General features: G+C 43.9%; 1 protein-coding gene across 1 annotated transcript in view; it reads right to left on the bottom strand.

Moving 5' to 3' along the window:
* Positions 1 to 7670: 7670 nt before the first annotated feature.
* Positions 7671 to 15529, bottom strand: part of LOC134969751 (fatty acyl-CoA hydrolase precursor, medium chain-like) — a 93271-nt gene continuing 85412 nt past the window's right edge. Inside the window, exons 12-13 of the mRNA XM_063945908.1 lie at positions 11544 to 11616; positions 7671 to 8544 (exon numbers count right to left, since the gene is read on the bottom strand). Coding sequence (XP_063801978.1) covers positions 8358 to 8544; positions 11544 to 11616 — 260 coding nt within the window. The 3' untranslated portion in view covers positions 7671 to 8357. The remainder of the gene's footprint in view (positions 8545 to 11543; positions 11617 to 15529) is intronic.

A 15529-nucleotide genomic window follows, 5' to 3' on the forward strand; every position in this document is an offset into this window, starting at 1 on the left:
TGCGTCATGAACGTATATAACAATGTTATGAAATTCATTGTTTATTTTATGTAAATAATAAAAAATAATTTTAATATTGTTTTGTGAATCTTGAGGTGGTATAGCTCCCATGAGAACTCTCTACACTTCTTTATCTCAATTCCTATACCTTGTCTGGCAGAAGGCATTTCTCAGAGGTGTAGCTTTGGATCTAGCGCAAATAGGGTCTTAATTTGGTGTTATTACTTACAACTGTATATCTATATATTTTTTTAATGACAGCGTTCAGCGTTACGATCCGACAATGGGGGTCATTCTGACCCATTCGCTCACTGCGTTTTAACGCAGCAGAGCGAACGGTTCTCTGCTGCGCATGCGCCGGTGCCATAGCAGGACAGCGATTGCCTCTGCCTGATTGACAGGCAGAGGCGATCGATGGGCGGGAGGGGGCGAAACGGCGGCGTTTGGCCACTGTTTCGTAGGCGTGGTCCGGCCAACGCAGGCGTGGCCGGACCGAATGGTGAGCGGGCCACAGCGACTGCGTGACTTCATACGCAACCGCTGCGGGCCAGAGAGTGAGGAGTTGCTCCCGGCCAGCACGCTAAAGCTGCGCTGGTCGGGAGCTACTCCTGAAGTGCAAAGGCATCGCCGGACTGACATGCGGGGCAGACTAGCCCCGTGCTGGGCGTCCCCCTGCATATCAGGAAAATATGATCGTAGCTGTGCTAAATTTAGCACAGCTACGATCAACTCGGAATGACCAAAGATGTGCTACAAATTTCTGAAATAAACATGCCTGTAATTTCACAAACTGACCACTAGATGTCGGTATTTTGTAACTAAACTTTTTTATGTTTTGGTGACAATGGCCCTCATTCCGAGTTGATCGGTCGCAAGGCGAATTTAGCAGAGTTACACACGCTAAGCCGCCGCCTACTGGGAGTGAATCTTAGCTTCTTAAAATTGCGACCGATGTATTCGCAATAATGTGATTACTAACTACTTAGCAGTTTCAGAGTAGCTCCAGACTTACTCTGCCTGTGCGATCATTTCAGTGCTTGTCGTTCCTGGTTGACGTCACAAACACACCCAGCGTTCGCCCAGGCACTCCCACCGTTTCTCCGGCCACTCCTGCGTTTTTTCCGGAAACGGTAGCGTTTTCAGCCACACGCCCCTGAAACGCCGTGTTTCCGCCCAGTAACACCCATTTCCTGTCAATCACATTACGTTCGCCGGAGCGAAGAAAAAGCCGTGAGTAAAAATACTTTCTTCATAGTAAAGTTACTTGGCGCAGTCGCAGTGCGAACATTGCGCATGCGTACTAAGCGGATTTTCACTGCGATGCGATGAAAAATACAGAGCGAACAACTCGGAATGAGGGCCCATAGCATTGCTTAACTGAATAGCTGTTATCACAGAGCAGAATGAATACAAATCTTGTCTCTAACATTGAATTAAAATATTTCATTAAAAATAAAAATAAGCATTATTCAATTCAGAATTTCTCATAATAATACAATAATGCACATATACACACATAATAATGAGTTCTGCTACATAATGTTGATATGCTGCGGCACCTTTTTTAAAATTTAACACAGAACCATTGAATCTTGACATACCAACAGAGCCGGCCATAGGCATAGGCAAACTAGGGCATTTTATATGTCATGGGGCATCAGCATCTTCTGCTGATTAACATGATATGCGGCATGCCTATAGTATATTCTGTGTGTAGCATTTCATATGCAGATACAGCCACAGTCTCACACAGGGGCGGATCCAGAAAAAAATTACAGGGGGGGGCGCACCATAAAGGGCGTGGCTTCGTTGAAATGGGCGTGGCTTCGTTGGAATGGGCGTGGCATTGCAGGAAAAGACTACCTTATACCCCAGTTTTGCAACCTGCACGCCCAGACGTTGGCCACCACAGGAAAGAAAAATAATCCTGATTCATGCCCCTTACATTATTTGTCATTTTTCCTCCTTATAGTAATGCCCAGTATACATTATGCCACATACTGCAATGGCCCTTAGACATTATGCCACACACAATAATGCACATGACACATAATGCACACACCGTAATGCCCCCGACACATTATGCCACACACCGTAATGCCCCCGACACATTATGCCACACACTATAATGCCTGTGACACATTATGACAGGAATTGCAATGCCCGTTATACATTATGCTACACACTGCACTGCCCCTGATACATTATAGCACATACAATGTCTGTGACACATTATGACACACACTGCAATGTCCGTGATACATTATACCACACACTGCAATGCCCGATACATTATAGCACATACAATGCCTGTGACACATTATGCCACACACTGCAATGACCTTGAGACATTATACCACAATGCCCGTGATATAGTATACCATACACCGTAATGCCTGTGACACATACCGCAATGCCCGTTATACCCTATGCCACACACCGCAATGCCCGTTATATATTATGCCACACTGCAATGACCCTGAGACATTATACCACATACCACAATGCCCGTGATATAGTATACTACACACCGTAATGCCTGACACATTATGACACACACCGCAATGTCTGTGATACATTATGCCACACACTGCAATGACCCTGAGACATTATACCACATATCACAATGCCAGCGATATAGTATACCATACACCGTAATGCCTGTGACACATTATGACACACACCGCAATGTCCGTGATACATTATGCCACACACCGTAATGCCCATTACACATTAAGTCCTACAGTAAGGCTTCTAATTACTTTTCAAATACCTGCTCGTTGTCAGGGGTTTCATTCACTGGGTGTCATGCTCGTTGCCAGGGGTTTCATGCTCTTGGTTCCATGCACGGTGCCAGGGGTTTTCATGCTCAGGGTGTCATGCTCGTTGCCAGGGGTTTCATGCACTGGGTGTCATGCTCGTTGCCAGGGGTTTCATGCACTGGGTGTCATGCTCGTTGCCAGGGGTTTCATGCACTGGGTGTCATGCTCGTTGCCAGGGGTTTCATGCACTGGGTGTCATGCTCGTTGCTAGGAGGTAGTCCTTGTTGCTAGGGCTGTGCTCCCAGTGCCACATATGTCCCCAGTGCCAGATATTGCCCCACGGTGCCAGGTACTCACATGCCCCCAGTGCCAAATATAGCCCCCCCCATGTGCCAGGTACACATATACCCCCCCCAGTGCCACATATGCCCCCAGTGCCAGATATTCCCCGAAAGTGCCACATATGCCCCCAGTGCCAGAACCCCCCCCCAGTGCTGTATATGCCCCCAGTGCCAGATATTCCCCCCCAGTGCCACATATGCCCCCAGTGCCAGATATTCCCCCCCCAGTGCCACATATGCCCCCAGTGCCAGATATTCCCCCCCCAGTGCCATATATGCCCCCAGTGCCAGATATTCCCCCCAGTGCCATATATGTCCCCAGTGCCAGATATTCTCCCCCCCCTCCCTGCCAAATATGCCCCCAGTGCCAGATATTCCCCCCCAGTGCCAGATATGCCTCCTCAGTGCGTCCCCCCCCCGTTTTCTCCGCCACCGCCGCCGCTCCCCCCGCTCCCCTGCTGTTAGGAGGGACACGGAGGGCACAGCGCACGCCTCCCTGTTTCCCTCCTGGGTCTCCGGCGGCCGCGGGTCACTCTAATAAAGGAAGTGCTCACGAACGGCACTTCCTTTATGAGACCCGCGGCCGCCGGAGACCCAGGAGGGACACAGGAGAGGCGCGCACTGTGCCCTCCGTGTCCCTCCTAACAGCAGGGGAGGGAACGAGACCGCAGACTGACATGCGGACGCTCGTCCGCATGTCAGTCTGCACTAAATCAGTGGCGCCCCCGCAGCCCCTCGCCCCCAAGCCACCGCGAGGGCTGCGGGGGCAGGAGTTACGCCACTGTAACATCCTTCAGGACCAGCAGCAGCAGCCTCATGTCGGGTGGGTGCGCCGCGGCGTGCGCACAAAAGAAAATAAAATAAAAAATACAAAAATCAACTAAAAATGACAGGGGGGGGCACGTGCCTTGGTGCCCCCCCCCCTAAATCAGCCACTGGTCTCACACAGTATGTAGGCATGCTGCATATCATTGTAATCAGCAGAATCTACTTGTGCATCCTAGCCACATAGCAATGCAAATAAGATCCATTTTCATAAAAAAAGGTGCCCGACGTTAGCATTGAGGCAAGATTTATGAGGACACATCTGTATCCAAGCAGAGGCAGAGGTCACAGTGTTAGTGGCAGTGTGAGTGTTGTGTGCATGTGAGTGGGTTGGTTGTGCAGTAGTGTTCAGAATATGTGTAAGGAGCATTATGTATGTCATGTAAAAATGCATTAATAATGTGCAACATATGTGTAAGGGGCACTGTGTGTGTCATTATGTGTATAAGGGCATTAATAATGTGCGGCTTATGTGTAACAGGGTACTACTGTATGTGTGTCATTATGTGTATAGGGGCACTAATGTGCGCCATATGTGTAAGGGCACTATGTGTGTCATTATGTGTATAAGGGCACTAATAATGTGCAGCATATATGTAAGGGACATTATGTGTAAAAGGGCATTAATAAAGGTTGTCATAATATGTAAGGTGCATTATGTTTATAAGGACATTAATAATGTCTCATGTGTAAGAGGCATTACTGTGTGGAATTATGTGTATAAATACATTACTGTGTGGCATTATGTGTATAAGGTGCTCTACTATGTGGCATTGCGTATAGAAAGGGCACTACTGTGTCGTCTAATGAGAATAAAGAGCAATAGGGTGTGGTGTAATGTGAATAAGGAGCAATTCAGTGTGATATAATGTGAATAAGGGGCTCTACTGTGAGGAGTAACGTTTATAAGGTAAAGTGATACTACTGTGGGATGTAATATGAATTATGGACACTATCGCATGATCAAATGTGAATAAAGTTGCAGTACTGCGTGGCGTAATTGGAATTGGGGTTACTATTGTGTGACCATGCCCCTTGCCAGCAAAAACACACCCCTTTTTGGGCTGTGCGCCAAATGTGCAAACTGTTCCTATTTAAAATATAGGGGGTACGAACACCAAAATAAGGACTGCTATGGGTGAGGGGTGATGGTGCTGGGAAAGAGGTGCAAGATCAGAGGCGGAGGGATGTCCGTCTAGACGAGACTCCCATCTTATAACGAAATGTCCGCCATAAAGCTAAAGTGGGCCCCACAGTAGGATGGAATGAGCGGCTAATTTTAGGAGACCAGGGTACTGCCTGTAAATTAAGATTAGTGGAAGATGCCTCCAGATCAACCCACTGTTTCCTATATGGACTGGGGCGGGACCAATCGACAATCCTATGCAGTAGTGTGGCATGATAGTATGTAGAAATCATAGGCAGTTGTTGTCCGCCCTGAGATTTCAGTCTAGATAAATGGCTATGCTTGAACCTAGGTTTCCGACCACCCAAATGAAATGGCTTATCGCCTTGGGTGCTTCAGCTAAAAAGTTAGGAGAGAGTTCCAGAGGGATGGTTTGAAAGAGATATAACAGCCTAGGAAGAATGTTCATCTTCACTATAATTTATACGGCCTAGCCATGAGAACCTCTGCGTGAGCCAGTACGCCATCTCCTGATGCAGTTTGCGGAGGAGAGGGGTGTGGTTAATGGCAACTATGGCATTGAGCGTCGAGGGGATTTGAATCCCTAGGTATGTAATATGGGATTTCTGCCATGTAAATTGAAATGATTGCGCCAAAAGGTAAGCCGTAGCAGGTGGGAGCGTAATATTAATTGCCGTAGACTTAGAATAGTTAATTTTAAAATTTGATAGGTTTCCGAATCGCGTAAATTCTTTCTTGCTGGCTGGGTAGAGAAATTAAGGGGTTCGTTATGACCGCCAATAAGTCGTCTGCGAAGAGGGCCAAGCGGTGGTCAATCTTGATCGCACGGGCCAGAGCCTCCATACATAGGACAAAGATTAAAGGTGACAGCGGGCAGCCCTGGAGTGTGCCATTGGATATCGGTATTGGTTCGGAAAGAACGCCATTCACCCTAACCCGAGCAGATGGAGCTCTATACAATGAGAGAATCCTCTGCAAGAAAACCTCCCCCAGCCCCAGGCGTCTGAGCACCGCCTCCATAAAGTCCCAGGCCACCCGATCAAAGGCCTTTTCTGCATCTGTGGAGAGGAGCATAAGAGGAACATTATTTGCCTGTACGGGCGCTATCAGATCAATGACTCTGATAGTATTATCCCTTGCCTCTCTGCTCATAACAAAGCCCACCTGATCAGGGTGTACTATATCTGGTAATAATGGCTTAAGGCGATTAGCCATAAGTTTTGCAAATAATTTGATATCTACAGTCAGCAGCGATATCGGCCTATAGCTGGAAGGGAGTGTCGGATCTTTGGATTCTTTCGGAATGACAGTAATATGGGCACTCAGGGACTGGCCCGACAGAGGGGTCGCTGATGATATGGCATTGCAGGCCTGCAGGAGAAGGGGGCGGAGCCTATCATGAAAGGCCTTATAATATGTGATCAAGTATATCGCCTTATAAAGAAAAGTACTTATAAGCTCTATAATACCAACTGTGTATAACAGTGGTTTCCAAACTATTTTGAATCACGGCACCCTAGAATATCAGAATTTTTTTCACGGCACCCCTAGGCCCAAAAATTTCTTATTGAGAAATTTAGAAAGAAATATTACATTAAGTAGATCACGTTTATATGTCATCCTTAGGGTCAGTTGTGTGGTGAGGGACAAGATTTGCTTCTGTTTGGCCACATATTGTATGACTGGCAGCCACCAGCACTGGTTTTGCCTATTATATTGACCATGAATAATTTGAATTGGTCCTGGACCACCAACCCAGGGCACCCCTGCAAGTGTCCCGAGGCACCCCAGGGAGCCACGGCACACAGTTTGGGAACCTCTGGTGTATAAGGAGATATACTTGATGTTCCTTTCTCTTTTTTATGAAAGGTTCTCTCTAACAATAACAACAGCTACTGTGATATTTACACTGATTTGTTTATAATAAAGGAAGCAGGAGTGACTTATTAGTTACATAGCATTCATTGTAACAAATGTAACTATTGCAGGAGGATATATCTCTCTACTTAAAGTGATCTCTTCAATAAAATAACTGTGTTTATTAATAACCCCACTCAATCACTATATAGATATATGAATAATGCACTTATATAATTGGTATATATATGAACATTACACAGTTTGCACTAATTATGATTATATATATATATATATATATATATATATATATATATATATATATATAAATATGTGCAATATCTATAGAACACTGGGAGAACTATTAAATATTCCTATACATTCACATCACTCACTCAATATTCAGCATTTATTTACATGCTGACACTTTCTCTTCAATAGCCACATGGCACCTTATTATAACAGCTAGAGTTACTATAGGAGATTACACTGACTGGCTTGAAATAAGGGAAGCTACTACTGAAGGAATATTGTAGTGAATGACATTTGGAACTATTGCCAAACTAATGATATAACTATCAGTATACAATTAATAAATATTATAAAGTATTCAGCATCCTAATATTGGGCTAATTATAATTAATAAGCCAATAACTGATATAATGAAGTGTACGAATACAGTACAGCCTGCTTAGGATACATTAAATTTGGATCAATAAAGACACGACACAGGTAGCGAACCTTGATTTTTATAATTTATTTTCATTCACCATATATGATAATTATATCACACAAGTTTATTGCACTTTCTTTATTTCGTGGTTAGACCATTTTAACAAATCTATTAAAAGTACATTTTTAATTTTCATCTGTGTGCCAGCAAAGAGACATTCTTTCCTCCTTTTTTCTTTTTCTTTGTATAGCTCAACTTGTCTCTGGTAGCACCCCCGAACGTCCAGTAATTAGTACCTAATCAAACTGACGGACATTTATCGTGGGTTCTCTCTCTTTTTTCTTCAAATAGCAATTATTTAGAATTAGTAGCTGGTGCAGAACATATCCCCCTCCCCTATTTCCCTACATATCCAGTAACTAGAAATGATTCGTCTTGTTGTCCATTTACTTTGTGTTAGTGACATGAGGAGATATAAAGTGAAGAAGGGAATGAAACAACGGATAAAACAATTTTTCTCTTTAATTAGTTATTTGATCATATTTCTCAGTATCATACTTAACGTTGGACCATCAATCAAACCAAATGCTTAATAGGTGTTAGTAGGAAGTTCTTCTGTTCCTGCAGCTCCGTGCATGGTGTGTTCTAGGTTATACAGAGCCCGGAACCTTCTACCTGCACGTGTTCCCCATACAGAGTACGGCTGGCGTGCATTTTGGTCTCGTTGTTCTCTAGGATGGTCTGGGGATCACCTACAGATCAGAATTGGCCTCGCCTGTCTTCTGCAGCTCCTGGAGTCTCTCGGGAAGGGAGGTCGTCCAGAATTTGTACTTATCCGCTTTCAGCCCTGTAGCAGATGCCTGCTCTAGATTAATCTTCAGATAACTTTCATCTTGGCCATATTGAGGCCAGTGGGTGAGGCCCGGCCCATTGGGATTGCTGGAAAAGATCAAATCATTGATTGTTAAATATATATCAGAAGAGATGATCATCTCAGAAACTAGAATTTCACAGTCAGCCAAACAAATCTCCAGAGTCAGCTGCACTATTACAGGTCTCAGGGAGCTTCTACACTTCAGGGGCGCCTGGTGGCCGAACAAGTGGCGGACTGAAGACTGAAAAAACATTCAACCCAAGGGGAAAGGAGAGTTGTACACAAGGAAAAAAGAAAAGTGTGTGTGAGTGTGTTAATGATAGATGTGCTAAATGTATTTATATTATATATAATATATCTATCTATCTATCTATCTATCTATCAATATATATATATATATTGGTATCAACAGCCCGGCAGTGTATATGGAGATATGAAGTGCCCCGGTGCCCTCAGGATCAAATGAACACAAACTGAAGAAAAGGACCGCGGCACTCTAGGACTTTTGAAGAATCACTGTATTAAGTGCAATACATCGTTCGACGTTTCGGGGATTTTGACCCCTTTCTCAAGATGTGGTAGATGTGTCTCTACCATATCTTGAGAAAGGGGTTAAAATCCCCGAAACGTCGATGAACGATGTATTGCACTTAATACAGTGAATCTTCAAAAGTCCTAGAGTGCCGCAGTCCTTTTCTTCAGTTTGTATATATGTATATATATATATATATATATATATATATATATATATATACACACACACACAAATATATATACATACATATATACATACATATATATATATCTAAACAAAGATACATGGGCAATTGCTCCCCCAGCCAGTGACTGAAATCATGACCATTATAGCACTAGTATATACACACACAATATGATGTATTAGTGGCCGAGCGTAGTTGGAGCTTCTCCAGCCAAATCTGCTGTGTGTCTGGATCTGAGCACTAAAATCAGTACAGTGGATCAGGAAGACCAGAGAGCAGCTGCCAGCAAGAAGAGACAGGTGTCTTACCATGGGGTGGGAGAATGTGCACATAGCAAACTCAGTTCTGTCTCCTACTGGTTATACTAGATATGAATTATTATTATGGTATGTGTAACTTCTTGGTCGTTTAAATCCACCCGTAGAGCAGGGACTTGAATTATGTAATGGTGCTCACATCCAGAAAAAACATAAACATTCAGCTCTCTTTTCCTACGGGACTAATCAGCACGGTAGCCAGGACAGGACACAGCCGCATTTCCTCTCCGCACAGTGCCAGTGGTCACCAGCAGTCTCTCTCCCCCACATATCCTACGGACGGTGCCAGTCCAGGGAGATCGAGGCGTTCCACCAAGGTACTCTCTCTGCAGCGGGTTCCCTCCAACAGCAGTCACACACCTGTCCTTCCCCACAGATTGCTACGGGCGGTGCACGCCCAGGGACAGCAGGTTTAACAGTGGGACCCCGGCTAGCACGGCCAGTGCTTCAAAATTCTGCAGCTTCATTGGAGTTTTCTGGCTTCACCCGAGGACGCTCGGGACCAGCCAGCCTACCGGAGAGGTAATCAATTAATTCACTAACACCTGTCATCGGCTCCTGGAACTTTGAGACGTTACATAACATAGCTCTTGAATACAGAGCGAGTGAGTGCATTCTACATCCATTAATTCTTTTCTTTACATCGCAACAATTGTGTCTGAATATACATTCAACATTGTTGAATAGATAGCTTGAAGATCTGATTGCAACAATTGTTACCACTATATTGCTGCTAGTTATCTAGCTGACACCTGCAATTTGATGTGAATGTAGAATAGCTCTTGGCAATAGAATTGCAGTGAGGATAAAGGGTTTTATGATAGGATATAGATCTGGTTTATTGTACAATTTTTACTGTATTATAATAAATATACTTTTACATTTAAAAATCCCCAAAGACACCTTGGTTGTTATTTAATTTTAGATCACAGGGTCAGTGAGTGTTGAGCGCTTCTATTCTATATCCACTTTTCCTTAGCTTGTTAATCTAGGAGTAACACACTACTCCTTATAGAAGCGCACACATCTCTGACACTTGGGATCTTATTTTCAAGTTATAAGCTATTTCGCTCAATTTATTAGAGGAATAGAGACACATCGGCGCAGCAAAATTATTTCTCTTCTTCATTCAGCTCAGGCAGACTAGGATCGTACCTTCTCTAGAGATATGCGGGATCAGTTTTACTCGGATTTACTCGGGGCTCGAAACGGCATCTTATTGGATCACGGAGGTCACGCGTTTTGGATAGCCAATAAGCAAAACCCGAAATACCAGAGTAAAACCGAACCTGCTCATCTCAGTGCTCCATCTAACAGCTTGCTTTAATCGCTGTCCCTATAATCTGATGTGGTTTCTGTTGGGTCAGAACTGAAGTGGGATAAAGCCTGCACATCTGCGGAATGTCTCCTGGTCTTCCTCCCCTGTAACCTCTGGTTGTTTTCATGGAGGGCCATCGTAATGTATTGGCCCACTGGGCAGCTGGCCAGGGCCCCACAATTCTAGGGGCATTCGAGCAGAGTCAGGTGGTGGTTACACAATCAGAGTGGCGAGGCAGCATTCTTTACCTGCCTCCCAGCCTGCAGCCAGACAGTGAGTGGCTGTCAGCATGCTGATTGGTGGATGGCTGGAATTTTACACCAATCAGAGTCCAGACAGCCAGTCACTGTATGGAAGCATGTGGAGAGAGGGCACAGAAGGGGCAAGTTATGTGTTTGCATTGATTCCCGTGCATTACTTTGCCCATTACCTACTGTTGGCAAGACAGCCTCCTGTCCATGCAGCATCTCACCTGTGTTATACTATTATTTGATACTATGCCGATTGTGCGCTGTGTGTTGCTGGCCTATGTAATGGCCGCTAGTGCGCACCGGGTGGTAAATGCACAATTATATCAAGATAGGGTGAAGCTGTAATGAGACCCTGGTAGAGCAAGGACCCAGGATATACAGTCCCAAGTCCGTGGCCTCAGATCTTATATCCTGACAAGCCAGACATCAGGGTGGGTGAGCAGTCAGCAGATATCTTACCCAGTGCGGGCAAAGTTGGCCCAATATTTCATCACTGTCTTACTCAGAACCTTCTCTTCTTCCTCCGCGGCACCTAGAGAAACACAATAAGAGGTTAGTACCACAGATGTGGATGTAGAACAATGAAAATGACGGGTGATGTGCACTCAGGTGACATGTAGAGTCTGCCACATACAGTAATAAAGCAATATATATGCTATGACCTCCGGGCATGTATAAGTCATCTGCAGGTGGAGGACTCCATGAAACATGCTGGATTCCACACAAGATGCTCCTCCTGGGCGTGACCCATTGGCCATTTGACAGGGATTTGGAGGACTGCCCGCTAGGAGCAGACGCCTGACGGCTACTCTGGGTTGAGGCAAATCATAGAAACATAGAATTTGACGGCAGATAAGAAACACTTGGGCCATCTAGTCTGCCCTTTTTCTTTTAACCATATTTTTATCTCAAAGCTTACTTGATCCTTATTTCTGTGTAAGGATATCCTTATCATGTTAAATTGGTCTACTGTCTTAGCTTCTACCACCTCTGATGGGAGGCTATTCCACTTGTCCACTACCCTTTCTGTGAAGTCATTTTTCCTCATATTTCTCCTGAACCTCCCCCCATCCAGTCTCAGTGCATGTCCTCATGTCCTATTGCTTCTCTTCATATGGAGAATGTTTCCCTCCTGGACTTTGTTAAAACCCTTGATATATTTGAAAGTTTCTATCATGTTTCCTCTCTCTCTTCTCTGCTCCAAACTATACATAGAGATTTTTTAGTCTTTCTGGCTATGTTTTGTGAAGGCCATGCACCATTTTAGTTGCCCTTCTTTTTTTTTTTTTACTTGAAAATTTTTATTAGAATTTTTGTTCCGTTCGAATTCGGAAGGGGAAGGGGAAGAGGATACAGAAAAGAGAAAGGGGAAAAAGGGAAGGGGTACAGGGGGAAGAGTCTGTAAATACCAAATTGCTTTCTAACAAATATTTAAAATGCCCGCTCTAATTTATACTGCGGACTCCAGGCTCATCTTTAGTACCATATACGATAAAAGTGCGCTGTACGTCGCAAAACACTACATCCCTTAAGAGAAAACAACACACCCACACATTATCTGAGTTCCAAAGCTCATTGATGTATATACTTGTTATTAAAAGGATATGTATTCAATATATCACAATGTACAGTATACATATAGTTACATGGTTACAATTTATACAGCAAGCAGTTAATACAAACTAAATCAATTACATACAGTTACAGGCCAGCATACAATACCATCTCCCTCAATGCTCACTACGCTCCCCCTCCATGCTCAAAGGAGCAGAGTATCTGCAGAACCATCTCATTCCGGATGCAGGGGAAAAAGACCAGAGACTTCTGTGTGTCTCTTCAGCAATACACTGTGTAGTTTTGGGGGAGTGCACAGACTAGTCTAGGGGAGGGAACTTTCTCATTTGTGATGAGTCACTGGTCTGTTCGTATGCTAACAAAGTTCAGCCTTGAAGACATCAAAAGGGATGGCCTGAGTTTACTGTCCACCACCTGCTTGGAATGTCCATTGTTCTAATAAGAGTGACCTTAGCTTTCATACATTTAATCATAACTACTCATAGCAATGTCCTACAACTTAACAACAAGCATCAAATTAATCTACACATTAATCTGGTTACTGTAATGCCAAACACGACATGTCTATCTTGCTCTGCTCCAATAATACACATACACGACGTTACTCAATTTTATAATTTTAAATCATTATGATGTCTGGGGCTTGATATGTTATAATTATGTGCTGTATGAAATATGTGTTGAATCTATCTCTGTGGCATGTCTGTGTAAATGCGTATGTTACCATATATTGCTGTGCTCGCTGTGCGTATTTACAAGCATAGCGACTCATATGTGTGGAGTCTGTATGTTCTCTTTATGTAAACTTTTTGACTTCGACAAGTCCAATTTACATATGCAACCGCATGGCGTAGATAAAAAAAAAATAATAATCAGAAAGTGTAATTATTCCGAATCAAATAACAAGGTCGCCCCATCTCTTGAGGACATATAAACCTGCCAGCGAGCCCACTTAATCAACGAGAGATTAGCCCCGGAAAAGGGAGATACACCCATGGTTTCCATCTGGAATGAATAATGTATTTTCCGTACAATTTTGTGGACTGAAGGCGGGGAAGGTTTCTTCCAGTCTTGAGCTATTGCTGCTCTTGTGGCAATAAAAAAGTGACCGAGAACATAACGGTCACTACTGGGTAGATGTGCAATAACGCTAAAGAGGGGGACATTTGGAGGAGGGTATGTAAAACAGTAGAAGCTAGGGCAAACACCTCACTCCACAGCTGCCGTAATTTTGGACAAGACCAAACCACATGTACGGTATCGGCCTTCTCCAAACAATTTCTCCAGCACAAATCAGAGACCGAAGGCCAGATTCTATGTAATTTAACAGGAGTGTAATAAATATTATTTATTAATTTGAAGTGCATCTCAATGTGGTTCATACATTTGGACATCTTATGAGAAGAGAGAAGTATCGCCTCCCATTGCTGCAGGGAGAGAGAACACGATAAGTCCTTTTCCCACTTAGCGTGAGCAGATGATTTGTCCCCTCTCTGATTTACTGGTACCACAGAATACCAAAATCGAATCGCTCCCCTGCAATTACCCATTAACAGTATTGTTAATAGATTGGGAGGGGGCAAAAGCACTGGACCCGAGGATATTAGCAAGCACATTAACCAGTGGCTAATACGAGTATATGTAAATAATTATTTCGCAGGGAGATGGTATTGATTTTGTAGAGTACTAAACGGAGTAATCACTGTACCATCTACCAATGGGGAGTTAGAATCAATGCCAGAGGAGATCCACTTAGTAAGGCTTAGGTCTGGAATCAATTTAGAAAGGGCAAACAGGGATAATTTGCGGGAAGGGAGAGAGATCAGTTTAGTCGAAACTACTGAGTCCCAAGCTGTGAGGGAGTCTGCAATAGTACGGAGAGGTGTAGCAGAGGAAGGCCTCTGCTGGATCGGGATCCACAACAAGTCTAACAAAGGAGCACTAGTATACAATTCTCTCTCAAGGTCCCCCCACCTTTTCTGGCCAGCCGGCAGGGACCACTCACTCAACTGGGCTACTAGTCATGCATATTGGTATTGTCTGAGGTCTGGGACTGCTATACCTCCACAAAGTCTAGGTTTAGTCAGCTGTTGATACGCTATATGGTGTGGGGGGGGTTCTTCTTCAAAAATATTCTTCAATATTAGCGAGTGTATGCGACCAATAATACGTAAGGGAACAATGTAAGGGATTGCTCTAAAAAGATACATTAGCCTGGGGAGAATCGACATTTTAAACGCAGCTATTCTACCTAGCCAAGATATTTCTAAACCAAACCAAGATTTACATAGGGAATCTATGTAAGCGAGCATCGGACTATAATACATTTCCGTCGTAGTAGACAGAGAATTGGGAATAGTAATGCCCAGATAAGTAAGAGATTCTTTCTTCCAATTATAATTATAAACAAGTTGAAGTGACAGGAGCTCCACTGGCATCAGATTGAATGGTAAGGCCTCTGTTTTAGATGTATTCAATTTGTAAAAGGAGGTTGTACTAAATCGGTCAATGATCTCATGTAAAACTGGCAGAGCGGAGACGGGTTTGGCTATAAATAGGAGCACATCATCTGCAAATAAGCTAATCTTGTGGGTAGATGTTCCCACTTCTATACCACAAAAAGTAGAGGATTGGCGAATCGCCATAGCAAGAGGTTCAATAGCCAATACATACATAAGGGGGGGGGGGGGGGGGGGGGGGATTTAGGGGCATCCCTGCCTAGTTCCATTAGTAATTGTAAAAGGAGAAGACGAGAAGCTATTACTGAAGACTATAGCATTTGGGGAGCTGTAGAGCGCTGAGATGGAAGAGAGAATGGGACCCCGGAACCCAAATTTATCTAAGGTATCATCAGAGCTGGATTAAGGCAT

The sequence above is a fragment of the Pseudophryne corroboree genome, chromosome 11 (genome assembly GCF_028390025.1).
Source record: "Pseudophryne corroboree isolate aPseCor3 chromosome 11, aPseCor3.hap2, whole genome shotgun sequence".
In the NCBI taxonomy this organism is placed as follows: domain Eukaryota; kingdom Metazoa; phylum Chordata; class Amphibia; order Anura; family Myobatrachidae; genus Pseudophryne; species Pseudophryne corroboree.